Source organism: Scophthalmus maximus, chromosome 14, assembly GCF_022379125.1.
Source record: "Scophthalmus maximus strain ysfricsl-2021 chromosome 14, ASM2237912v1, whole genome shotgun sequence".
NCBI lineage: Eukaryota > Metazoa > Chordata > Actinopteri > Pleuronectiformes > Scophthalmidae > Scophthalmus > Scophthalmus maximus.
Genome location: NC_061528.1, coordinates 4,757,429 through 4,785,264, shown reverse-complemented (window position 1 = coordinate 4,785,264; position 27,836 = coordinate 4,757,429). Strand labels below are relative to the sequence as shown.

General features: G+C 46.1%; 2 protein-coding genes and 1 long non-coding RNA gene across 20 annotated transcripts in view; 2 read left to right on the top strand and 1 right to left on the bottom strand.

Annotated features, from left to right (window-relative positions):
• Positions 1–313: 313 nt before the first annotated feature.
• On the bottom strand, positions 314–27,643 carry ankrd50l (ankyrin repeat domain 50-like). Of its 8 annotated transcripts, none has more exons than XM_035651491.2 (5): positions 27,505–27,637; positions 16,610–17,082; positions 12,684–13,540; positions 6,866–7,086; positions 314–6,128 (listed from the first exon to the last, which is right to left on the bottom strand). In XM_035651491.2, the coding sequence occupies exons 3-5, from the start codon at positions 13,130–13,132 to the stop codon at positions 2,587–2,589; spliced, it is 4,212 nt and encodes a 1,403-aa protein (XP_035507384.2). In that variant the 5' UTR covers positions 13,133–13,540; positions 16,610–17,082; positions 27,505–27,637; the 3' UTR covers positions 314–2,586. The 8 variants fall into 8 exon arrangements, with proteins under 8 accessions (XP_035507384.2, XP_035507386.2, XP_035507388.2 ...); XM_035651493.2 differs by having other exon boundaries at positions 12,684–13,535; XM_035651495.2 differs by having other exon boundaries at positions 16,760–17,082.
• On the top strand, positions 20,007–24,257 carry hpxa (hemopexin a). Its single transcript, XM_035651502.2, has 10 exons — positions 20,007–20,156; positions 20,523–20,542; positions 20,664–20,744; positions 20,850–21,004; positions 21,437–21,590; positions 21,986–22,198; positions 22,604–22,699; positions 23,152–23,282; positions 23,363–23,510; positions 23,718–24,257. The coding sequence occupies exons 1-10, from the start codon at positions 20,095–20,097 to the stop codon at positions 23,945–23,947; spliced, it is 1,290 nt and encodes a 429-aa protein (XP_035507395.1). The 5' UTR covers positions 20,007–20,094; the 3' UTR covers positions 23,948–24,257.
• LOC118320575 overlaps positions 27,605–27,836 on the top strand; it is a 58,138-nt gene continuing 57,906 nt past the window's right edge. For all 11 annotated transcript variants that reach the window (XR_007032088.1, XR_007032089.1, XR_007032091.1 and 8 more), the window contains exon 1: positions 27,605–27,739. This is a non-coding gene — a long non-coding RNA (uncharacterized LOC118320575). The remainder of the gene's footprint in view (positions 27,740–27,836) is intronic.

Here is a 27,836-nt window from a genome sequence, read left to right as displayed (position 1 = left end):
CTGCCACGTCCACTAGATGGAGGTGACTGGATATGTCGAGCACATTGACCCCCGGGCTGGTTCCCTTGGACCTCTAGGTGACATCCCCTTCTTTTTGGTCTAGGGGTAATTCTACAGAGTAAAATCTTCCTGTTTCCCATCAGCTGCTTCCTGTCCCGTTCCTCCATTGTTCTCCGGTCAGTGAGCCGCCATTGTTTTCTGTGGTCAGCTGCACAATCTGTCATCCAGTTTTCCTGTTCTTTTGCATTTCACTCACCCCCCCCCCCCCCCCCCCCCCCCCCTTGTACTTGCCCAGTTCTTCAGTCAGCTCTTCTATTTCGTTTACAGTAGACAGTCTGCATGTTGTGGTGTAATGGGGGGGATTTCTTTTCTTGTCAAACTTTGAGCCGATCAACACACATCATGGTATACACACTGCTTTCTCTATGTTGGTCACCTTGGCGACAGCGCTGAAAATGGCAAAAAAAACAAACACTTAAGTCTTCACTTATGTGTATGACTTCAAGGCACATCGTCAACGTCCGACCACAGCACACGGAAATCCGAGCCGTTCGAAACGCTCTTCAAATAAGCGAGCAGGGGAAGAGGAACTCGGTACATGGCTGTGAATCTTCACAGACATGGTCGAGAATTCGGTGAGGCAAACAGCAACTTTCATATATTTTGAACAAAAAGGTGCTTCTCGTACTGGTACTGGTCGGAAAAGAAAATTTCAACTCATCAGAAAATAATAATGAAAGTTTTTCTAGGAATCTTGGTCAGTTAAAATGAACTGCCCAGTAACAGGCATAATGCCAAAGTGAATGATGGACTGACGTATTTTTAAAATCTGTAATAACCTATATGATTAAAATAAAAGTATCATAACTCTGAATTCAACAAAAAAAAAAAATCAGTCCACCATTTTTGGACTCTCCTTGTGACCACAGTAAATACGACCCTATTTGAAAGTCTGTTGAGCAGCTACACATGGGAAATATAGTGCAGAATACCTAAAAGATTTCACAGACCCAACATTAAATAAAATAAAAAGTAGGACAAATCACCAAAGGAGCCGTCCTCTCTTCCGTTTTAAAAACATTTTTTAAAGGACTTGGATCTATAATCCCAGGTGGCCGCCGTCACGCTGCTGCTCCACTTTCATCTCTGCATGACGCTTCCACATCACAAGCCATTTAGAAGGAGAGTGACCACTTTAAATAAGGAGACAGAGGAGAGGTAGGCAATTTTTAAGGCATGGTTTTTCCATTTTAATAAATGTAATTAAATAATAATCAATGCAAAAAAACAACAAGACATTTTCTCAGAACGCTCAGAGATACGTCCATCCCTCCCACATCCGCCCTCGGTTTGTTTGTGTGGTACGGTTTTAATTGTCCTTCCTGTCGGCTCGCAGACGCACTGTGTGAATGAGTCAAGCTGGTTTCGGTAAACTCGGCTTGTCTTTTGTGGTTTTGTATCGTTAACCCCAACTCGGGGTCAGGGTTCTTTTTTGAAAATAGGTTTTTGGTTGACAGAAATGGACCTAAGGGCGTTTTAGGCAAGTTTATAGTAAATATGAAAAAGAGGTTTCAGTAAAGATCAAGGCCACAAGCTTAAAGCTCTCAAACAAGGTTGTTTAACAGCTTCAAAAAGGGATCTTTACCAACAAAAAATAATAATTTAAAACATAAATCAGGACACTAGTTAGTGAGTGTTATTCACCGTATAACTGCTTAGCTCTCATTTTAAACCTTTGTATGACTCTAGGCGGCAAAATAAAGCCTCATGCTGATGAGTACAACTGGAAAATCAGGGTCCATGTTGAGAATGAGCAGTCATGCATTAAATGAATGTGCATGAACTCGTCTGTAAGAGCCCTGCTCAACACAACAAACAGTCACAGGAAAGGTCGGGAAGTTAACACTGATGTCATTCAGTTCAGGTCTTCCTCTGGTTTTCTGAAGCGGGGGGGTGGAGAGAAGGAAATCACTTCCTCTCTGAAACCCAGAAAGTCATTGTACAAAGGGGGAAAACTCTCTTCTGCAAAAACAAAAGGTGTTTCCATCAAAATATAGATTTCGGCGAATGCTCTGATTGAATATATGCCACCAAGAGACTGTCTTTACCAACTGTGTCATAATGGCAAACTATGATGCTCAAGACAAGAACTCTAGTGGGAACTTCCAGAGGGGCGGTTTTGAGAACTTTGGCAGATGTTTATGTGTTTGTCTGTGGACAGATTTTGTCTCAGCGATAGCGTCACAACCATTCACGATACGATAAGTCCCGTTTGCAGCTGAGATCAAAATGAAGGCCAAGGTTGAAGATGAATATTGAGTACTCTTGTGATAATGCAGTAATGTCTACTGAGGGCACATGGGTTAACGTGTTGATGGGCAGCTGGTGGGTCCCATCACAGGATGGTCTCTGGTGCGATGTTGGTGTAGATAAGTAAATGACTGAAGCATGGTACAGAAATTTAACACAATTTGGAACAAATATAAAACAAAGAGAAGCAAATCGTCAAGTCGTAGATGTTGTAACCAGCATCGTCAAGCAACTAATCATTTTAAGCAAATTTTCTGTCTCTTACTTGAGCACCCGTCACAGGGGCGTCTCTCTCTTGTATAAGGCTGCGCTGGTGGGACCTTCAAACTGCAATTTGATGGCCTGTTTCAGATTGAGCTGCGGGTCCGTGGTCGTCATCGTGACCATAACGTCCTCCGGCAAGGCACTACAAGGCGAGCCTGGGGTGAAACTGTAGCCAGCAGGCAACAAAATGTTTTTCTGGGGTAGCGAATCCCAAACGTCTCCTTGAAGTGGACTCTGCAACCTGTACGGGTAGCCCAGAGGAGGGCTCGCTCTGTTTTTAGAACCTACTGCAGGACTGTCTTGCCCTGGCCTTATCCCTAGGGAAGCCATGACCGAGTGCCACTTACCACCAGCGTAAGAAGTCCTGTCTGTATTTATCAAGTGGGAGTTTTGTTTGTTCATTTTGTCGTGGTATTCAAGACTGGGCGACAAGCCTTTCTGAGGCAAGCTGCAGTCGTGCACCAGGGCGGTGACTGTGCAAACGGTGGGAGGGGGGCTGCCTTTGGGCTGCCGCTGGACGCTTCCGTGGAGGCTGCCCGGTGGAGGGAGGGTGGAGTGACGGCTACGACTGCGGGGCAGCGAGTGCTGCTGGATCTGCTGGATGAATCGGAGGCTGTCGGCCGGCGCCGTCTGCACCGTGGCCAGTGAGTGGCAGGTAGACGAGGTTTGGGAGCTCTGTATCGAGTGGAATCGCTCTGCGGTGGAGGCAGGAGAAGATACTGAGGAGGAAGAGGTGGTGGCGGTGACTTCACCTCCGTTACTCCCTGAGATACCTGATGAGAGGATCCTTTTGGGTTTCGCAGGGGAGACAGTACTGGAGTTGGGCGACGGGCCGAGGTACGGCTTGGCTCCGAAGCTCTCCAAGAGCCTGACAACGCTGAAGTGCCCTTGTTTCCCCGCCACTTTGACAGGACTACGGCCATATTTATCCACGTGATCGGGATTTGCCGCTCTTTCCAGAAGCATCTCAACAATATTCGTGTGTCCCTCCTGGGCGGCAATACTCAGCGATGTTGCCCCCTGGTGGCAAGCAAGGTCTATTAAAACATTACGGGTGTCTAGGAGACGACGTCCTACCTCAGCGTGTCCTGTCCAGGCCACCGAATGCATTGGAGGTCTCCCTTCTGTATCCTGTGCATTAGGGTTTGCCCCGTGCTTTAGAAGCAAGTCTACCATCTCGACACTTCCCTGCCAGGAAGCCACATGAAGTGCCGTGCGGCCCTCAGAGTCTCGGGACTCCAGGGGCACCCCTCCTTTCTCTATGAGTAGAGTCGCCATCTCGAGGCGACCCTCCAACACCAGGAGGTAGAGCAGAGGTCTACCCTCTGCGTCCCGGACATCAGTGTCAGCCCCTCGCCTCATTAGCAGCTCTGCCACCTCAGCATGGCCCTCCAGGAGTGCGGCACTCAAGGCCGAGTGTCCGTCGTAGGCCCTGTGGTCAATGGGAGAACGTCTGTCCAACAGCAGCCTGACAGTGCTCCAGTGACCCTCTTGGGCAGCCAGTATAAGAGGGGTGCGTCCTTCAATGTCCATCTCTCCGACACGCGCCATGCTGCCTCGCTCCGTCAAGGCGGCACAAACAGCCCGCTGGCCTTCACATGCAGCAGCGTGCAGCGGTGTCCAGCCGAGGTCATCCTTGTGGTTCTCGTCCAGCCCTCGGTCCAGCAGGGCGCGGACGACCTCGCCGCTGCCTCTCGCCGCTGCCAGGCAGAGTGCCGTCCTGCCTTCACAATCGATGGCATCCACAGCCGCTCCCCAGAACAGCAGACGAGACACTGTCTTCATGTGGCCCATTGCTGCGGCCGCCAGCAGGGGAGTGACAGCGGCTGCAGCCGAGACATTGCCATCTGGGCCAGCGGTCTCATCTACATCAGCACCGGCTTCTAACAGAAGTTCAACTACCTCGTCGTGGCCCTCATAGGCCGCGAGAAGCAGCGGTGTCATGCCGTCATGGTCTCTGTGTCCAGGATCAGCTCCACGCTCGAGTAACAGACTTGCCACCTCACCATAACCTTTTATCCCTGCTGCTGTAGGGACACAGAGGGCAGCGACTGACAGGGCAGTTCGTCCATCACCATCAGCCAAGTCAACGTCTGCATTGTGGTCTAGCAATATCTCCACAGCTTCATGGTGTCCCATGTAGGCAGCAGCAATAAGCGGCGTTCGGCCATTGCTGTCAGCTTTATCAACCTGTGCCCCATAGTCCAAAAGGGTCAGAACGATTTCCTCATGGCCGCCCCATGCAGCAGCTCTGAGTGCAGTCCGCCCCTCGTTGTCGCACCCGTCCACATCGGCTCCTGCATCCAGAAGAAGTCGGACGGCCTCGCCGTGGCCTCCCCAGGCTGCAGAGCGCAGCGCTGTCCAGCCTTCGCTGTCGACATGCTCCATCATCCGTGCCGCAGTTACCGGCTCCTGGTTCTTGGCCCATTCCAGGAGCACAGACAACACTTTGACGTGACCCTGCCTGGAAGCCAGACTCAGTGGTGTCTGACCCTGATGGTCACTGATCAGCGGGTCAGATCCACGTGCCAGGAGAAGTTCCACGACATCCGCGGAACCCTCATGGGCTGCACCGGCCAGCAAGGTCTGTCCATCTTTAGAATGTAGCTGGTTCATAGACACCCCTCTGTCCAACAGCTTCTTTACAGACACCTCCCTTTCATGTGCCTGTTGTAAAGAAGTTCCCTCCACAGCTACACAATGTACTCCAACACTTGGGTCTGCATCTGTACAACAGGCTTCGGAGATGAGCCCAGTCCTCATCAACAACTGAAGGACTTCCTGACTGACCAGAACAGGGGGCTGACTTAAGGATGCGGTGAGGGCATGGCTGCGGCTCGGAGTCAGAGCAGGCAAACCTGCCCATAGCATCCATAGTGCCAATAATGAAGGGTTGTCTTTATGGTGACCAGAGCAAACTAAATGTGTGGCGAGCTGGCAAGTGTCCTCGATGTCCAAGTGTTGTCCCTGCAGCGTCAGAGCCATAGCGAGCATGCTGTGACCCACTGTCCTGCTACACAGGTACTTCTGCGTGCAATACTTCACGTCCGTCAGCCACTCGGCAAAGCTGGCATGAAAAAGCAGTTTGGTGCCCCCGGGGCCATCGATCAGGAGAGGAGAGAGGGTTCGCAGCTTGTTCTGGAAGTCCTGGGGGCTGAGTGAGGTGTCGTGAGTCCAAACTGCCGTGAACAGCTGCTGGGGCGTGAGGGGCCTTGGGGCAGCCAACAGCACATTGAGGAGAGGCCTGACGTACACGAAGAGCCCCCGGGGGAAGAGTCTTTGGCACAGCCACAGGTAGAGGCCGTTGAGAGTCCCGGGGATGTCCCGGATCTCCCGCAGGCCCACCAACGAGGCCGACACACCGTCCAGCACACGCTCGAGGAAGAGGAAGCAACCGCCGCTCTTGATGTGCAGCAAATTCAGCATGTCGGCCGTGTCGGGGGTGAGCTGGCGGCGGAGTGCTGCCTCTTCGTCCAGCCGGCAGAGGATGTACTGCTGCACGTCGTGGACGGGCGGCGGCTTCCGCAGATCATCCAGACAGAGCTTACGGAAACCTACAACACAAAAAGAGACAGATGACGTAGACTTCATCAATCCTACAGAAGGTTATTTTTGTGAGTGATTCCCTGGACTTGTTTAAATAACCAATAACTCCTTCATTTATAATTTCATTTCTAATAAAATTACTTTTGAGTTACATAAAAATCTAGGCTGAGATTCCCCGTCTTAGGAGGGTCACTTCATGTTCAGACTTTGAGTTTGCACACAAGATCAAAAAATGTAGTCAAGACAAAGCGGATTCTTTTAGTTCTTATTCAGCAGCCGCATGCATTTTTAATGCAAATTTGAAGGTCGCCACCAATAATAATTTTGTCACGATGCATAATAATTAGGAATCGAAATTCAGACTATATGATTAGGGGGTGGGGGGGGGCAACAATCTGGTGCTAAATGCTTGATCAGAAAACATGTCAGGTTTTATTAGGTGATTTCACATCTTCTGCTGTGTGTTATGGTATTTTGCAAATTATTAAGACTTTATTATGGTTTACTTGCCGATAAGCTTTTTGGTAAAGTTGTCAGAACGTCGTCAAACTTGACAGGTGGAAAACATACCAGTGAAATTCATATAAAAGTCTATTAAGTAGTTCAATCCCTGATCTCCACTTCACGTGTACCTGATGCGATTTATTTTCATATCTAGTATCTTTAAGAAGCACAATATATATATATATATCTCTATATATATATATATATATATCTATATATAATGACATGTTCGTCTTTATACCTGAGAACATCTTGCACACGGCCTTGTTGTGGCGGCGGACAGAGCAGACCAGCAGCAGCCAGCCGGGCAGCAGGTGTTGATTGGCGGCCAGGAGCTCTGCGATGGAGCCACTCTTCACACTTCCTGTACCCGCCGGCCCATAGCCTACATCCAGGGAGTCCACCACCACCATCAGAGTCCGGGCAGGCGGGGGAAGGTCTAACAGGGGTCTCAACACTGCTCTGAGAGAGAGAGAGAGACACGCACACACACAGAGGAAGAGTCAGAGGAGTAGAAATGTAGGCAACGTGGGCGGACGAGGGAGTTGTGAATTGCAGCAGCAGCGTGAGCGCTTCCTCATTTATTGAGCGCGGTGTAATTACATCACAGATAAACAGTGGGTCAAACCTTTTGCATATAAAAAGTCAGTGAACCTTGAGCGACGTCCCTCGCGTCAATATGCAGGCAGCTATTTTGGCTTGTCCTCTCTCATGTTTTAAAGAGTTTTTCGTTTCACCTTTTTCAGAACCACAGGCTTTGAGTTTCGCCGTCAGACGTCAGACATTGAACCGAGCGGAATCCCCCTGCTGTAGTTTACACATTGAAAAAGAAATCCTTAAAGACATAACAGCTCAACCCCTTCTACTTTGAGAAGCAGCTTTTAACGGCAATAAAAAAAAAAGAATATTCTGAATCTCCTACTGTGATAAAGCGCCGAAACACATCGTAAAACAATAAAACTGTTTGGGATTAAAAGCTAAATCACGGTGTTAAAGAGCACAGTCAGCGCCCACACCCGTCTGTGATCTGACGGTGACTCAGGTTAGTGGAACCTCGGAAATTTCCTGCTCCACCCTGGGCACGCTTGCACGCACACGCGCACACACACACACACACCAATCACACACACACAACAATGACAACCAACAGCTCAAGCGTATTCGTGTGAGGAGGTTTAAAGGTCAGGAAATTAATATACTATAGGTGTTATTGTTGTTTCAGCTGTAGTTCACAAACTCTTTAAAAAATAATAATATATATATTACGGACTGCAAAAATGAAAAATCAAAATTTAAGACCTGAAGGCAAGTTCATGTGGGGAGAACGAAATCCTGCAGAGGTGCAGAGCTGTTGGAGAGTGAGACCTTCCCCCGATGGAAGTCAAAATTGTATGAAGGACGCTGGTGTACGCGAGAATGAAGGTGATGCTCCACAGGTCTGCGGCTTCTGCAGTAGAGAAATATGCCTGAGCCAAAGAAAAACAGAGTTCTCTTTCCTAGATATTATAGAAAACTATAGTTCTCCGTGTCCTAATGTGACTGACACTTGAAAATATATGTTTTTGTGCCAGGTGAGGTTCAATACTGAGACTTGTTCAGAACTACAAATGCGTACAGGGGAACTACAGGGGTCTTATTTTAAAAGGTGACAAACAGTGATTAACCCTGAGGTCTGGTTTGACTGGGTCACATGGAGGTTAATTATCCTGCAGCAATCACAGGGTGTGTGTGTGTGTGTGTGTGTGTGCGTGTGCGTGTGTGTGTGTGTGTGTGTGTGCGTGTGTGTGTGTGTGTGTGTGAGTGTGTGTGAGTGTGTGTGTGCGCGCTGTTATTAGTGTTAATGACTATGTTTAAGAATGACCAGAAGGTCCCAGTCACCAGCTTCAGTCAGTTTTCTTTCCAAACAGATTTAAAACAACAACCTTTCAAATCACTGAAAAGAAAAAGAAAATGCTGCGTCTTTTTCCACCTCAGAATGACGGCGTGGGTGTTTTTTGCATCTAAAGCTTCCTAATAATAGCAAATTCCAGCAACGTTTCCCAGTGTTGTAAAAAGCAGAATGCGCAGCTATCGGGAAGGAAACAGCTCCACCGTTGTTTTACAAAGCACCGGGGGAAGCTGTAATCAGAGCCGGAGCAGAGATAAGATGCCACGGCTTCTTATCTTGGCAAATGAACCGAACGGAGGCTCGCGAGGCGAAGTTAGTAACTACGGGCATCAGAGTCAACAACAGAACGTCGGTCTCGTGGTTTTACATACGTGTGGGAAGTGAGGGGTGAAATTCCAACAGCGCAGAAGTGAGTCATTCACCACAAACGATTGGACGTTTTGTAAATTAAACATCAAACAAATCGGCCTTGTTGAGACAAATGAAGCGGCGTCTTTACTCCATTTAATTGTTCATACATTAATATTATTATTGTAAGGAAGCGCCGCATCAATTATTCATGACAACAGTAGTTCAGGGTTTATCCGAGGACTGAAAACTATTCAGCAGAGGCACTAACATCCTAATATACATCCCGCACTTATGATGCATTAGTTAGTAGATTAAAAACTACCTAAACCTAAATATCACTGAGAATCATTCAATATTTGGCATTTTGCAGGGTGAAATCCTTTCCCCTTGAAGGTTAATGTTGTATATCATGAAGGAATGTTGTAACTGTTATGGTTGCTATGGGAGCCGACCTCTGCGGTTACCAGGGTATTTCATTTATTTCACACTTCCAGTAACTGAAGCTTATCTCCATCATCAATGAATCAGTCGGATTACGGAGTGACGTCATCAGTTTGCTTGTTTTGTGAGATCCACTGTGTAAAAGCCCAGAAATAATATGTTTACAAAAGGTTGAAAAAAATATCCTGAGTTTTACGAGGCTGGAAGCAGCAAATTAATCTGAACTCCATTGATTTACTAACAGACATACACAAGGAGAAGCGTCGGCCTTGCCACGAGAATGTCTTGAGTCATTGTTGTATGTACAGGAATGTCTTTATCTCAAGATAAACACACAAAGCCATAATGTGCGTGTGAATCATCTCACTGCCCACGGAGGCCCTGCCTTTTGTAATTGAGCACATCCGGCAGTTTGAACGCAAAATGAAAGTCCGCCCCGGGTGAAAGCTGCGTCCCGAGTTACAACAGGCTTATCGTACCCTCTGTGTGCTTTTAGTCATCTGACTCAAGCCGGAGCAAATAAGGAAGAAAGTGTCACTTTCAACCTTTTTGATTGCTGCTTGAAGTTTTTCGTAGACCCAGACGCTGTAGTGCCTGTGTGACCTTTGACCCTCCGCTTTAATTGGACTTGTTGACAGGAGCAATAATCGGCTTTGTGACCTTCTCTCGGGCCTCAGGTGATGATTCTCCGAATGAACCCTGGAGTCAAAGCCTCTTGTTACTTTGCTCCTGTTCTCTGGAAGAAACCACTGTGAAAAGAAAACTGTTGGAAACTATTTTCCACGATGGTTTGTGGCGCAACAGGAACGTGGGACAACAACCAAAGATTATATACAAGAAGACGTTGACATGAATTCAAAGGCTTAATTAATTCATCCGTCTGTGTGCTGTCTATCCCAATCAGCTGAATATGTATAAATGTGAATGCACTGTGTACATAAATGTGACAGATCATTTGTCTGAATATGAAAATGTCCATAAATAGTTGAGAAATGTGGAACACAAAGAGGATGTTTTGTTTTTGTGCACACGCGACAAAGATTTCTAGTTGACTGTCACAGAGGAGCAAAGAAACCAGAAAATATTCACATTTGACAAGCTGTAATCAGAGAATTGGGAAAACTTGACACGATTCATTGCTTTTTTTAAATAGTCGATTTCTTATCGATTAACCGATCAACTGTCGCAGCTCTACACTTCCTCGTACATTTGTAATAAGGCGGTGTGAGCACGGCATGGACGAGAACGCTTCCGAACCCAGTGAACCACCGTGAAGGTGTGGCAGTGACCTAAAAGTACCAGACGATAAACACTAATTTGAGGTTTTTAACTTTGAAATCTGACAGGTGATCCGCGGGAGGTGGAGGGACGCGGCAGCAGCAGCAGCAGCAGCAGCAGCAGCAGCACGCGATTGGTCGGTAGAGAGGTAACGACTTGCTGTCTACGTTGAGCTACAAGTCCGTTCCAGGGAGATAATCCTATACGTGTCCTTTCACTTGCCAACTGGAGCCCGTGTTTCATCAGAGTGTCGACAGCCTTTCTCACATGGCAGCGTTTTTCGCCCGCAGCCACTCTCTCTCTCTCACTCTCTCTCTCTCTCTCTGTCTCTCTCTCTCTCTGTCTCTCTCTCTCTCGCTCTCTGTCTCTCTCTCACACACACACAAGAGCCCCAAACACAAACAGCCGCTGGCCATGAGCCAGTCGGAGGGGGAATGTGGAATCCAGCAGGGTACTTCACAGCAGAGGAGGGCGAGCACAGGAGGAGCGTGGGGAAAAGGGGGCTCAGGACTCACCACTGAGTCAACACGCCGGGTCCCAGAGGGGAGAGCGACCTCGCCGACTGGTGCCGCCGCGGTCACCAGGGTACAGGGGGAGGCAGGCCACTTTTCTTCTCTTTGTTCTTTTCTCTCTTCTTCTGCTCCGCTCTCTGAAAGGACGCCGTGTCGTAAATAACACTGTAGCATCCATTCACACCGGAGGGCCATTGTGCGCGCCGTGAATGGGCCGCATTATGAAGGGGGAGAAATAAATGTACGACGAGGAAGAATGGCTCCCGCCGTCCGTTTCCCCTTTGACTGTCCCGACTTCTCTCTGCATTTACAGGCTCTGAGAAACGATAGATCTCTCAAGAAGATGTACAGTTACACACTTTTCGTCACGTGAAGAAGTTTTGTGCGGAACTTGAATTAGTTCGCTGGAGCGATATGGATACAATTCTCTATAAAGGGAATATGTCATTCTATGTTGTGATCTATATATGGCAAGTAATTATAATTTTTTTCTGGAAATCTGAAAATCGATTCGAAAAAAGGGATCCAGGATTTTTTAATTCACTTTCTTTAACAGCGAGATATTGTTGCAAGCTCTTTTTTTTGACATTTTCCCCAATTTCCCAGGGAAAAAAATCATGGATCTTAATGAAGAAGACAAAACAAATCTGGCCTTGGCAGAGCTATGCCCTGTACTTGAGTCCCATTCTAGTTCTCTGAGTCAATTATCACGTACATATGCAAAAAAAATTACTGGTTGTCAAATACTACGTTTACATTTTAGACTATTGATAGGATAAAACAATCAATTTGAATTTGTGATGGGAATTTGTCATTTATTCTGAATTTGTCTGAATCAGTAATTGTATCTGGAATATATTCCATGTTATAGGACCATATCGCGATCATACTGGTGTGGTTGTATTCATCAAAGGGTTAAATTGTGAAGTGCTTTAGAGGAGATTTAAAGAAATATATTGCGTTATATATTGTGTATCCCGATATAACATAAATATATCCCAATATTATTCATAGGCCGTATCGCTCAGCCTTAAGCCCCAGTTACAACTGCTGTGAATTGAGCAACAGGCTAAAAATCGAATTTCATAAGATTCACAAGAAGATCAGGTTAACGAAATACTAAATGGATAATCAATGTGTCACTGATGTCCAGTCAAAACTTGACTGACATCACTATATGAATAGGGGGTTTATATCATTCTTTAATAGCTATTAGACGCATGTTTTTAGTCACAACAACCGCACGTTGTGGAACTATTTACAAAACAGCAGGAACTTGTGTCGCAGGTTTCCCGCAGGTTGTGTTTCCACCGATGTCTTCATCTGATACATCACTGCTTCGCCTGCTGACACGTGTAATTTTGCCCAAAGTCACAATTTACAGTATGTGATACCACACGTTTCTATATCGAGCCGGGAATGAGCCACTGCTCGCCAACAAGCTCTCACACGCCGAGCGCCTGGATGGGCTCCATGCTTGTTACCTTTCGGCAGCGTTCCACTCCCTCTCATTTGACAACCATAAAAGTTTCCCTTCAATCAAGTCCAATAAAAAGTTCTTGTCTTTTTCTTTTCTTTTTTTTACGAACCTTTTGAAAGCGTTGTCAGGGTCTCCCTGACAGGCGACGGGCTCCAGGGCGGAGGACACGGACGGGCTGCCGAGGATCTCGCCGTACCCAGGCGGGAGGAGGGGCGAGGCCCTCAGCTGCTCCACCAGGCCCAGGACGAACCTCCACAGCACCGTGCTCCTCTGGTCCTCCCTCTGGCAGAAGTGCGACGCCAGGCAGCGCGGTGCCAGGCCCGCCGCCAGCCCTGCCTTGGAGGCGGGCCACACCGCCTCGGTGCAGAGGGCCGTCTTTCCGGCGCCGGGGCCCCCCATCACCAGCAGCCCCGGCGGTTGTGCCGGCACGGAGCGCGCGTCCAGGCAGCGCCGCAGCTTCTCCAGGGCCCATTCCCGGCAGTAGAAGCGCCGGCCCTGGAGCAAGCTGGGGCTGCTGTCGAATCCGCCGACGCTCATTTGCTCCCGGTGGCCGGACATCCCGAGGACGACGCGCTGCTCTCAACTCCACGGCCCATGCTCCTCCAACTAATTTCACTTTCAGGTTTTGAGCTGCCGCTAAGCAACTGTTGCCTCTGGGTCGGTTGACGGCTCTGGGGCAGCGCCCGGGTATCTTATCGCCCCGGCAGGCTCCTGAAAGTGTTGCATCGGGCGATTACTATTATTATTATTAGTATTATTATTATCAGTTGCTTGTTCTTCCCCTGCAGGTCTTCAGGTTCAAATCGCTGAGGAGTCGGGGAGAGGTCAAGTCAGCTTGTAGTTCACCTCATCCTTCTCCTCGTTTGACTCGCTGATCTCGATCTTGAAACACAAGAGCGAGGAAGGGGATCCATGGTTACCAACACCGTTCAGGCAGCGCGTCTCCCCGGCGATCGTGGAGCTGCTCTGTCAGGAGAGAGAATCAGAGAGACGGAGAAGGAGCGAGTCAAGAGGAGGAGTGACAGGATGTTTTTCCTCGAAAAATATAATGACAACTGCATCTCACCCCCTCCCTCCGTCCCCTCCGTCTGTCAATTACAGCCACGCTCTTCCCTCCTCTCAGCGTCTGTCCCGCTTTCTGCATCGATCCAGAAAACCGCGGCTTCAATAATGAAAGTCTCCTCTCCGTTTTCTCCCGGCCTGAGCTCTCTCCAGCCCTGCTTTCACATCTCTCACACCTTCCTCTATCACACTGTCTCACATGCTCTCCGGTTTTTCTTGTTTCTTTTTTTCTCTCTCTCTCTCTCTCTCTCTCTCTCTTTCTGTTTTGCTTTTTTTGTCTCCTCCCTCCCCTGGTGTTTCTGGGCATGTGAAGACATGCCGAGCGGAGAGAGGGAGGAGAGAGAGAGAGAGAGAGAGAGAGAGAGAGAGAGAGAGAGAGAGAGAGAGAGAGAGAGGGAGGAGAGAGAGAGAGAGAGAGGGAGGAGAGAGAGAGAGAGAGAGAGAGAGAGAGAGAGAGAGAGAGAGAGAGAGGGAGGAGAGAGAGAGAGAGAGAGGGAGGAGAGAGAGAGAGAGAGAGAGAGAGAGAGAGAGAGAGGGAGGAGAGAGAGAGAGAGAGAGAGAGAGAGAGAGAGAGAGGGAGGAGAGAGAGAGAGAGAGAGAGAGAGAGAGAGAGAGAGGGAGGAGAGAGAGAGAGAGAGAGAGAGAGAGAGAGAGAGAGGGAGGAGAGAGAGAGAGAGAGAGAGAGAGAGGGAGGACTCGTGGCGGGGAGCGATTCCTCAGCTGACAGGTGGGAGGTCTTACCTGAGGTCAAAGTTCAGTCGCAGGGCAATTCAGCACCTCCAGCTTTCACACTAGACTCATGAATCCACGTTGAGATATTTTAGGCTGTGGACGTTTTGTTTCAAATCAAAAGGACTTTTTAATCTTCCAAAGTGCCGCTGTCATCAATTATTTTTAGTTCATTCTGACGTCTCCCTTCACAGGTACCAGGATCTAAATTAGGTTCCCAAAAGAAGTACCCCCTGCTCGGGGTTATTACTTTACGGAAGTATAGGAGCCTTCGGGGACGTGGCTTGCAAAGCTAAAGAAGTCTGATTGGTCCAGTACTCAAATGGTTTACACTCTTTAACAGCTCGTCAAATCTGTTTCGGATTTCGTGTGTTTTGAATAAGCGTTTTCAAAAGTGCTCTTCTCTTTCCCAGCGTTGACTCAATAATCACATTTTTAAAAAGCAGTAAATCAACAGCGATCAACAGCAGCATGACATTTACTGTTGCTGGGATATATATATATATATATATATATATATATATATATATATATATACAGCTGTGAGTAACTTTGAGCAATATCCACCATGTGCTGCATTTTAAAATAATACACCAACCCTTAAAAACCACAATGAAATTTTTGGTCTGCACCTTTTTTTTGTTGCTATAATTCCTTTCGTCTTTCATCCAGTGAGCACACGACTACGCGTGACACCGTCTGTTCAGCTGCTGTGAGAACAGAGCGTACACGAATCACATGGAGACAATGAACGCCTGACGCTTTTATACTGTAAAACTACATGATGTAATGAATGGAAAGCGAAAAGGCCCAAACAAAGACCTGGTCTGAAGGAATCCAGATGAGGAATGTGACAAGCGCCTGCGACCAAGTGAACGAGACGAGGAGAGTGGACGCTGCTCAAGTCAAAGACTCATCTGTGATTTTAACACTTTGAACGTCGGAGGTTTTCTTTAAATGCATTTTTTAACAATGAGCATCGTTTGACCTCTATTGTGACTTTGCTACATCCAGAGCGAGACATACACTGACCCCCTCTGCAGGGGGACACATGTCATACACTAACAAGTCCACGAGTGGCACACACTAAAAAGAATCCACTGCACAATGAGGAGATGATGTGCGTTTTAGCAAGTGACTGACGACGGTGCGGAGGAAAAGTGGCACCGAGTCCCCGAGGGGTCGTCCACATTCCGGTCGTTGTGTGTGGTATTTGCAAAGGCCTCTGAGAGGGATGGCATGTGGCCCCCGCAGAGAGACACCGGTGCAGCGGAGCAAGCAGCCGCGTCTTTACAACGCTTCACTTGACGAGCTGCTGTTTATGCAAAGAAGAGTTAAAATGAAAATGTCAATTTGGTGACAGAAAGAAGTCTGATAGTCCGAGTGTGTGTAAATGTGTGTAAATACATGACAAAATGATTTTACAGTACATGTAGGCTACTGCCTGTGTGGTGTTCAACAAGTGCAGCAGTCAGATTATTCATTTGACTGGTCCTTACTGCACGAATGAGTTTGAATTTAACAAAAACACTCTCAAATCTGGAAATATCAAAAAATATTATCAATACATATTAGAGCCCGACCGGTATATCGGTTGGCCGATATTTTAAGAGCCCGGCCGATATTATCGGCCATCTGATTTCAGCCTTTCAATGTGCATTCATGTTTACATTTTATGTAAAATTGTAAAATGTTTGTCATGAGTTCTATGAATTTGGTTGTATTTGTATTTTCAATCTTATAGTTATTTATCATGATGAAGCTCATGGTAAAAGTAAAATATCAAGCCTCAATTACATGCATTTGTCATAAAAGGCTTGGTAATGACATTTTAAGAATCACTGACCGATTTAAAAGAGAAAAATCCAAATTAAAATATCGGCCGACGGTTCGATATCGGCCCCCAAAAAGTACATATTGGTCGGGTGTTTTTGAAGTTTCAAGTTGATTTTTGAGCCTGATGTAGAGGCTTGTGCACAAGAATGAGATTTCTTTTCCCCAAACTACCAAACTACCATGTCCCTCTGGACTCCACATGAAACCTCCGCTCTTCAGCCAATCAGCTGCCTCACAACAGAGAATCTACAGGTGAGCCTCTTGATCCTCTGCAGCAGCCCCCCCCCCCCCCCCCCCCCCCCCCCCCCGTCTGCTGTCACTCAGCAACGACTTGATGATGATGAGGAGGATGATGATGATGACATTACACCAGCTCATGTGTGTTTCGACCTGACTGAACTCACTCACCGGTCGCAGCGGTGCTCGGTCGACGCCATCGAAAAGGGAAAGAAAAACAGGACAAACCACACAGCGCGCAGCACAGACACTCTGTCGAGGAAGGAAGGGTTCAGTGGCTCGGCAACCTGCTGCCTGTGGTCCTCCTCCGCGGTCTCTCACCTCAGCCTCCCTCGTCCTCGGCGACACGAGCCGCCGCAGCGCTTCGCCGGATGGCGTCACGTGTCCTCCGTCTCAAGCTCCCGCCAAAAAACACAAAAAAAAAAACCCTCTCTCGCGTCAAATTAGATATGAACTTGTGCTTATTTTTTTGGTGCAGATGTTTTTCTGCTGATTGCAGAGACTCTGGCTTCTTCTCTGTCACCGTCTCTCAGAGCTCGGTTCGCATTCTTCTTCTTTCTTTTTTTTTTTTTTTTTTTTTTGCTTCCCTGACAGGAAGAACCAAGAGGAAGGACTGGAGTCACACAAGGACACCCTCTGCAGGCCTGCACACACACACACACACACACACACACACACACACACACGTTACACACTGGACAGCAAATGAACACTGTTCACTTACTGTAGGTGAAAATGAAACAATCTAAGACCGACAATGATCATATACCAAAACAATGCAAATAAAATGATGGAAAAGCGCTGAAGCCAAGAATTATTGTCATTATCGACGATTAATGGATGAGTCGTTTGGTCCATAAAATGGTGAAAAATGTCCATGGTGTTTCCCGAAACTCCCGAAACTCCCGAAACTCAACAAGATGATGTTTTTGTTTCGTCCACGACACCAAAGGTGTTCAGTTGACTGACACAGAGGAGCAAAGAAAGCAGAAAATATTCACATTGAAGACGCTGAAAATCAGAGAATCTGGCCCTTTTTTTGTCATGAAAACCTCTTGAAGCGATTAATCGATGTAACCGAGAGTCGATTACTAAACGATTAATTGATTAACTGTTGCAGCTCTACAAATGAATAAAGTAAAATAAATAATGAAACCACCTGAAATAACAAAATTAATAAAAGAATAATATTATCAAATGGCACAAGTAAGTTATGACTACTTATGTTAAACTTAACGCCCCATCCCCCAAAAATTACTTAATTTGAAAATCTCATATTTCAAGTTAAGAAGAAAATGTTGTCAATAACTTCCCAATTTCACCCAGAAGTCTCAGTTGTTCACTTTCTGTAACTTCAACTCAAGACCGTATTTTTCTTAAATCTGTTTGACTGCTGGTATCATAAACTTACCAACTGTTACGAGGGGAAACTTATAGTTGATGATTTAGTAACTTCCACGTTCATATTTCCACAGTGAGACGTCCTGATCCTCGTTCAGTGGTGGAGGGAACGTGATGCGTCTCGTCCAAACCACTGGAACTCTGCTCCGAACCGCGAGGCCCTGAACTGTCCCACGTTCACAAGTGAACTCGCAGGGAAACGAGAAATGACCTTTTCACCCCATTAGCCAACTCCCTTCATTCTAACACAGAGGGCCGACGAATACCAACAACTCCTCTCTTAAATAATGACTCTCATACGTCCAACTAGAGGCTTTCCTCACGAAGACATATTTTTGCTTCATGAAATGATGAATGTTATTTTATGAATCTGCTCAGATATATGAATAACAATACTAAAAATATATATGTTGTATATAGCACTTTTAAAGATAAACAAAAGAGAAAACAAAAAAAGACTCTTTTTACTCAGAAACCTCATTCAAGGATATTTAAAAAGAAATCTAATCAGAACATTTGATAATCTTCCTCAGTTGGAGGATCTAAAATGACAACAGTAAAACTTTAAATTTTCTCACTTTCCGCTGCTGCTAAACTTAATAAACCTTGTGTCAGACTCTGAAATAATCAATACATGTGTAGAATACTATGAAGAAGAAAAAAATCAATATCTCTGGTGTGTATGAGCCCATCACAGAATCTTCTCCTCCACTCTGTTCGCAGGAGGGACCTCTACTGGACGTTTGTGGAAACGACTGAGTTTACCTCAAAACTTCTCAGAGTCAAATTTGTATTTTCAAATTAACGGCAAAAGATTTTTACCCAAAATATCTAGTCTTCGTTTTCAACCCGTTCCATATGTGAGAGACATGAGATTTGACCTGGAACGATGAGTTGAAGGGACGTTCACTAAAGTTCACTTAACCCATCGAATGAGGTTTCTGAAGCAGTATGGTTAGCGTGTTGTGAGCAGACTTTTCCAGCATAAGTTGTCCATTGTGTAACTTCTGGTGCGATCGTGTCTCGCTGTGTGACTAAAGACCACATTAAGGGTTTGATTACTTCTTTTGAACTTGGATTTTTAACATCGCACACCTTCACCTCAACACAGGAATCTTACTTGAAAAAACAATTTCAAAGCCATGCCACCCAGAACATGCACGACGTGTGTGCCTTCAAGGTTCGGCCCCAACGCACCGATACCCGTGTGTACAGACCTCCACAGAGTTTGATTGCTCAACAGTGACTGTGCATGTTTGTAGTTCTTGTCTCCCTCAACAAGGCCGGCTACTCAGAACGGAGCATTCACTGACACGTGTCACACACGATGAGGCCACAAACCACTGCTCTCTGTCAATGTTCACCACGCAAACATTATACAACTCTCTTTTTCTTTTTCATTTTGGCCGTTCACTGGGTCAGTTACCTCCGAGGGTTGAACCAGGTCCAGGGACGCAGGTCTGCTGTCGATCAGACCTGACGAACTTCTGGTACGTTCTGGAGTATTTATGTTGCAGGTTTAAGCACATTTTATATTTTACTAATAAAAAGAATTTAATATGATTAGTAAAAATTTCTGCACTGGAGTAAAAGTGTGAATCAGTCTTTGTTAGAATAACAAACCTTTGGTTCGTTTTAGTCAATAAAGCAGAGGAAAGCACCAAAATTCAGCGGAACTTACAGCAGATCTTTCCATATTACATTTCCACCGATACAATTAATGTTAAATCTATATATATATATATATATATATATATATATAGGTTTCACACGCATTGAAAATGTATGTTGAGTTAAGTTTTTAGAAAATGTTTTCAAATGTGACAGCCACAGAATTTACAGTGGAACTCAATGCTGCACGAACAGCTGCTGGACTCAATTGGACATTTATCATGTCTGCAATCAGTAACGGAGATGAAGAGAAGTGGACTGCACGTTTGAGGGAATTAGTGTCATGTAAGGGGAGAATGATGCACAGCTGATATACAGCGTATTGATTTGACTTCTTCTGAATTCTTTGAATCGCTGCCGCCCCAGATCTCACTTTCCTGGAGCTGAGGGACGACTGAGGGCACAGCTCACGGGGTACATCAAACACAGTGGGCGCCCTGGATTGGCCTTGAGCATCTGCACATTTGTTCTGGCCTCCTCCTCCTCCTCCTCCTCCTCTGGTGACATGGTTCACCTGCACCGTGCGTTTATATATAAAAAGCTGCAGACTCGGGAGTCTCCCCTGGACCAGAGGACCGCTCACCATGAAGCTGCTCGCCCGCACCGCGTGTCTCTGCCTGGCCCTCGCTCTGACCTGGGCTGACTCGTAAGTACAGCAGCCTGTCAGGACAACAACAGCGCAGGGTGACGCCTTTTTAAAAATGATGGCATTCTTCCATCCAGGCTGCTGGTTTCACTTGTTTCACTGGACAGACAAAAAAAAAACAACTCTGTGTCTGTTATAAAATAGACTCATGACTGATCTAAAGCAAAGCAATCAGGAAAACGATCCTAACCCCCGATTTAGAGAAAATAACAATAAAATCATGACATCATGAACAATCAGCATCATCTGAGCATTTGCACAAACAGGAAGAAATGTTTTAGGGGGGAATTTGAAAAGGGGATAATAATAGGCCCCATTCTCAGAAATCAGATTAAATCAGAATTCCTCTTTGTCCTCTTCATCCAGGCCCGAAGACCATGCCTCAGGTGAGTTGATGGAAAACACTCACACACTCATTTTGACAACCTGACATTCCTCGTCACAGATTCTCCTGCTTCATTTTAAAACCTTCTTTTTCGATTCCACGTGGCCCATGATGTTCTGCAGCCGCCCCTGACCGCTGCGTTGAGGGTTTTGAGCTGGACGCTGCCACAGTGAACGAGGAGGGAATCCCCTACTTTTTCCAGGGTGAGTCCCTCAGTCTTTGAGGAATCCTGGGTATAGGATTCCTCAGATGAGAACTCAATGTGTGTTTGTTCAATCTGAGGGTTTCTGTCCTGTATCCCCTGTCAGGCGACTATCTGTTCAAGGGCTTTCACGGCAATGCAGATCTGGCTAATGAGACCTTCCCCGAGCTGGACGAGCATCACCACCTGGGCCACGTGGACGCCGCTTTCCGCATGCACTACGAGGACAACCCCGACCACGACCACCTGTTCCTCTTCCTGGTACGGCCCCCTTTTGTTTTTCTTTGACTCTTCTGATCCGTAGAAAAGTGCACATGTTGGAGATCACAGAGACATTCCCTGAGTCAAGGGGTTTGCACGTAACTGTAGAAATTTTGGGGGAAAAATGAAAAACGGATTCATATTTTCTGATCGCATCTCGCTGACAAGACGTTCATGTTCATTTGTTGCAGTCCGACTTTACATTTACTTGCTCAGAATTTAGAAACGTCTTGGAATAAATGAAAAACAACCTCTATTTTTAGAAAAGAAAAGTTTGAAAGGCCATGAACCCGCTGGTGTACAAGTGTCTACGTGATTTCATAAACTTCTGTGTTTTGGTTGCGTGTACACATCACCACTAAAATCATGTGGCAGACCCCACAAAAAGGGAACATTATTCATAACAACTTTGGTGTTGGCGCTTTGCTGCAGGACCACACTGTGTTCAGCTATTACCAGCACAAGCTGGAAGACGGCTTCCCCAAGAACATCTCCGAGGTCTTCCCCGGAATCCCCGACCACCTGGACGCCGCCGTGGAGTGTCCCAAGCCCGAGTGCGACGAAGACTCTGTCATCTTCCTCAAGGGTCAGTTCATTCATTTGTAACCTTTTCAAAAATGACAAAGCTAGATTGCTCAATAGAAAGAAAGCAATGGACAGGACCTTTCATTTTTTTCATGCTAATCCTATTTGAATGCTTGTGAATGAGGGGGTCCAGTCCACTATGTCCTCTCCTCTATATCTTATTTGAAATGAAACACTGACTTTGAGGTTTTAAATGCTGTAATCCAATTTCATTTGGTCTCATATTTGATGTATATCCATATCAGATTTTTGCGGGCTAATGGCCCTTTGACACCTTCAACAAACTGGATGCTCTGAATATCCATCTGACCCTCATCCATTGGTGTCTTAAACCATGTGAAGAACAACCTCAAGATTTATCTCTAACCCTCGTGTGTATTTTTTTCATTTCTGCAGGAAACAAGATCTACCAATACCACGTCGCAACCAAGGCCGTGAATGAGAAGGAGTTCAGCTCCATGCCCAACTGCACGGCTGCTTTCCGCTTCATGGAGCATTACTACTGCTTCCACGGACACATGTTCAGCAAGTTCGACCCAACCACGGGTGACGTGCACGGAAGATACCCCAAAGAGGCACGCGACTACTTCACCAGATGCTCAAAGTTCAGTAAGTGAAGAAGAAGGAAAAAAATCAATCAATCAAACATTAAAAATGAAATGTGAATTAGACATCTGATGTCAAACTGACGTAATTATTTTAAGATAATCTCTTCACACTCCCGCTCCCTTGTGGCTTCACTTGAAGGGGAGACATGTTTTGGAAGTGACGTTTCACTCCTTCCTCTACTGTAAAGATGTCCAATCAAATTTCCCGTCAAGTCTTTTGATAGTCAAAAGATCAACCGGGGCATAGGTGTCGATATGATCATCAAATATCATCAGTGTTCCCAGAAATGGTGTCACTCGTTTAGAAATTGATGCTCCAGATGTTTCACGATTAATGAAGGGACGATAAAAGCGATATAAAAAATGTCGATTCAACATTAACTGTGTGCTTTGCCACTGTCTATAGGCGAGGAGAGCGACCACGTGGAGAGAGAGCGCTGCAGTCGCGTTCACCTCGATGCCATCACGTCCGACAACGCTGGAAACATGTACGCCTTCAGAGGTGAGATCTCACAACAATACTGTTTCTGAGACGGTTGCCCCGTTGCTCCAGTCTCAATTAAAATTGTCATAATTCGAACTTTAAGTTATAACTTTCGTTGGGAGCTGGGGGAAAGGTCAGAATTTGCAGTTGTAGTCTGTTGCACTTGGCGACATTAGATATTGATCCACAGGTCACGCAGTTGTGTCAGTGGATTACAAAACAGTGATGTGGTAACACCATCGATTTTATCATTTCACCATGAACAAAACAAAACCATGTCACTTTGTAACTTGATATTATATTCAGTTGGGAAAAAATCATTTTGAGATTGTGGTGGGACAAATAATATATATTGTGTATATGTAGGTAGCTTATATATTCGTCGCGTTTTTTTGGGTCGTATTAAAATCCCACCTTTCGCACAGTGTCTCCATTTGCAGTGTCTAAAGGCGGTTCTCTTGTTTTCGCAGGCCACCATTTCATCAGTAAAGACGAGGGCAATGACACACTGAAGGCCGACACCATCGAGAACGCCTTCAAGGAGCTGCACAGCGAGGTGGACGCCGTCTTCTCTTACGAGGATCACCTTTACATGATCAAGGTAAACTCACACACACGTCATGTTGATCCTGTCATCGTCTCTTCCCCGTGGCTAAAACACAGTCTCTGTTCTTCCGTCAGGACGACCAAGTGTTTCTTTACAAAGTTGGGGAGCCCCACACCCACCTGGACGGTTACCCCAAGCCTGTGAAGGAGGAGCTGGGCATCGAGGGGCCCATTGATGCCGCGTTTGTCTGCGAGGATCATCACATCGCTCACCTCATCAAAGGTTAAGATCGGAGACGGCTTCTAAATTAATACAGGAGGCTGACGGTGAAAGACCCTCTGTGTTGGGTCGTTGTCACAAGCGTGCACATGTACAAGCACTGAAACTGTAGGGTTGAGTAAATACATCTTACGAAGGGGGTTGACGTTTTGTTTCTTCGCAAGCGTTCCACCACTAGACTTACATCGCCCTCGTCCTTCTGTCCTCCAGGTCAGAAAATCTACAGTGTGGAGTTGAAGGCCAGTCCTCGCGTTGCCAGCAATGAGCGTACGATCTCCCTCTTCAAGAAGGTCGACGCTGCCATGTGCGACAGCAAAGGAGTCAAAGTGTTCGTAGGCAACCACTTCTACCACTTTGAAAGCACCATGGTGTTTGTTGCCGGCAGGGCCCTGCCTGAGCAGCACAGAGTTTCCCTGGAGCTGTTCGGCTGTGATCACTGAGAGGCTTCTGGACAGGACTGTGTAGAACGTCACTTACAACGCAATGAATCATGGGATGAAAAGAAAAACAGCACCAGCAACATCATACATGAGGCCCCTGATAAGTCAGCAATGTCTCACACTGTTTCTTCCGTGTTTTACCTCAAATTAGCCTTCAGTCTGCTTTGTTTCTTCATGGAGGAGTTCTCACTTTTCATAAGCTCAGCGGTCCGCTGTGTAACGGGTGCTACTGAGAAGTTCGACTGCATGTTCTTTCTGTGATTCATGTGGTGCGGTGTTGTTGTGAATAAAGAGGAGAAGCAACAAACTACACTGAGTCTACTTTGTCTGGTTGGAAGCGATTTTGTGACATTAGAAGTTGTGACAAGTTCTGAGACAGTGACTTGACTTTAGATTGAACAACCTTACTGATCACCAAAGGGTTAATGAATTCAATTCACTATGACCCTATACCAAGTCACGGAATACCGTTATCGCTAGGCACTTTGCAGAGTAAGGTCGGGACCTTTAAATACTATGAAGAGAACCCAGACAGTTTCCACAATGATCACTGAGCACTAACACTAAAGAAAACCTCTCTTCTAACAGGGAAGAAACCTCTAACCGAACCAAACCGAATCACGTTTATTGCCAAAAGGGGTTTTTTCACAATGAATTTGCTTTGGCGTTTTGGTGCGTAGCAAACTAATCACAAAGCGAGTACCGTTAGTAAAGAGAAGGATGAATACATGGTGGATCTAAATACAAGAGCAATAACGTCCGTCGGCCTCAAGCGGTTGGTTTTAAAGTAGAGAAATTGAGGTGAGAAGAGAAAGCAGGAGAGAAAGAGACAAAACTCCCATTGGTGTAGTGGTGTTATCTATAATAACAGCACCAATTAAAAACAATAAAAAGTACTACTACTACTACTACTACTATTACTACTATCATAATTGTTATGAATATAGTACTGTACATGTCCTGTCGACCACAGGTTCTGACCTTTCACCAGTAGAGGGCACTAGGGTTCCATTTAGGAAAACTAGCCAGCTTGTCCCATCACAGTCAAACCTTTTGGCTTCCTTCACTCTGTGTGCGTGTGTCCGTCTTGTTTCTCTCCAGCGGAGCAGCACAGAGAAGTCAGCGCAGGTGTGACATCGTCTTTGTTCCTCTGAGGCGCCGAGGCTGAGATTTTGAGTCAGTCAACCACAGGGTGCTCTGGTGTTATAAAGCGCAAACAGTCAAATCTCTCCTCCTTGTTTTTGTGATTTGAGGCGGACTCTGGTCAAAGTCTTGTGTGTCCAAAGTTCAGGGTAACAGATATGAAATGGTGTAATCAATGTGTTTTAATTTACATAAATTTAAACTTCATTTTCAGAAAAACAACAGGTCAAACAGAGGAAGAATTTGAAAAGTGGCTGCACAGACTTTGCACTTATTTTGGGGTTCTCCCTCCCATCCTCAGTGACCTGATGTGCCACGTGCTCAGCGCCAAACTGAGGCAATAGGGTGATGTCAGCTCCATGACTAATGGCTGAAGTCTCTGATAACAGCACGCTTCATTGGATCGCACAATCCCTTACTTCACCCCGCTGCCCCCTGTGATGACAATAGAAGGGGGGGGGGGGGGGGAGACACTGAGGCCCTTCAGCGGTGGCCCTGATATGATGCCACAATCACCCACAGAGGCTGCCAGCCCATACAACAATATGCAGTGCTCACAAATTGCTTTTGGTGAAACAGACCCTATAGCAGCACTGACCGCTTTCAAAAGAATGTGTCGAGGCTCAGGAAATACCCAGCGCTCAAAAGCAGGTCTCAGACACACAGAGGAAAAGTTGTGCTTTATACGGCACGGACGGCATGGACCAGGCGGCAAAGTCATACAGTACATGCTTGAATTGCATCTGTGCCCCACAGTAAGACAAACAGCCGTTGGCCTATACGTGTGTGTATTTGTGTGTGTGTGTCAGTTGCCTCCTTGGTGTTTGTGATGCTGCTTAATTAACTGGACTGGGAGGGTTGACGGACATCTGCTCTCAGCCTGTCATTTTGGGTAGCTTGACCCCCAGTGCGTGTGCGCGTGCGTGTGTGTGTGTGTGTGTGTGTACTTTGTTTGCATGTCTTTCAAACCTCTCGTCACATGTCATGCTCTTTCATGACATGGTCATGTCTTTTTCTTCAGTTTTTGTAAATACAGGTCTATACTTTGCCTGCATATAGTCCGAAAAGCCACTGTTGGTAAGGTGTGTGTGTGTGTGCGTGCGCATGCGTGTGTGTGTGTGTGTGGAATAAGCAGGTATGGACACTGGCCAAGACTGTGCCAGAGAAACGTTGGCTCTCATGACCAGATGGTGCCAGCTACAACGTCCCCACTGTGCACTGGTGACCGCTAAAAACACTCCCTCGGATGTAACCCTGGTGCCCTGCATCAAACTGTCAGCGAGAGCACAGCACTAGTCTGGTGGAGAGAGACACACAGAAAGAAAACCAGAGAGACACACATGCCTGCACAACAAGCTCAGGGGGAAAAAAATGCCCTTCAGGCTCCTTTCACCGCACATGCTATTCATTTATAAAGAGGGGTTGTTTGTCAAACAAAAACAACAACAACAATAGTTTTAAAAGATGCTATGAATATGACAACAAAAAGCAGTTATCGTGACAGGCCTATAGCACATTTTCTCCTGTGTGTGCACCATGACTTGACCAAACTGATCCAAGTGTGAAACCCTGAACTGATTAATAACCACAGGATCAATAAATTATACAAAAAAATTAAGTCTATATGTGAAACCTGGTTAAAATTGCCTACACTGTTATAAAATTAGGTTACGATAAAGGCATATGACTTTGTAAAAAAAACAAAAAAAAACTATAATAATAATAATAATAATAATTTGTATTTATATAGCAGCTTCCCATCACAAAAAACATACAAATCACAGAAAATTAAAATCAGCATTGCAACAATAATACAGTTTTCAGGTGACATATCTGTCATCACACATAAATAAAGTCTATAGAAATGGGTCTTTGAAAGTTAATGTTTCCTACATGGGAAAGTAGGGACACCATAAATATGGTTAAAAGTTATTTCATGGAGAGTGAAAAGGCTACAATGTAATAAATAAGTTTCAAACGATACAAATATATTTAATTATGAATATCCTGTTTTATTGTGAAAGATACGTTGCAGTGAACGGAAGTAGAGTGTATTTTTATTGTGAATAATACGTTCCAGTGACCGGAAGTAGAGTGGAGTAACGACCGGGGACGCTTGATTTGACTAAAAGTCACAGCGGGAATAATCCGTGAAAAAGTTTGCGCAAACAAATATGTAGCCGATGTCTTAAGAAAAAGATCATCTACTCGACAGTCTCAATCAGAATATTGCCCCTGAATATTATTCATGACCAACTGGAGGTATTTATATCCGAAGTTTACCATACTGTTCTATTAGTAACGCGTTTGTATTAGCAGCACGTGTGCGTGTGTTAGCTCATTAGCTTGCGGTGTTTATTTTTGTTAGCATTCGTTAGCAACGTGTACGGACTGTTAGCCGCTGCAATGCTCACCTAGCTGTTGCGCTGAAGGCTTTAGCTCGTCGTTTTTACGACGTGGGAAACCTTTAGCTATCCAGCTAACGTCCAGGGCTTCTTCTCCTTCGCGGGGAAGGAGCTCGCCATCCCCCTGGACCTCGGGTCACCGCCACCTTGATCTCCCGGGGTGGACCGAGAGGGACCGGTGACGTCATCAGCTGCCAAGGCCACGTCATCTCTGGACACGTGCCTGACTCACAGCTGAACTCAGGTACCACACTTTTGTTTTCAGGTCTGCAACAAGGTGTTTTGGTTCACATATGCCGGCTGGTGTGTGTGTGTGTGGGTGGGTGGGCTCACTGAGGTTG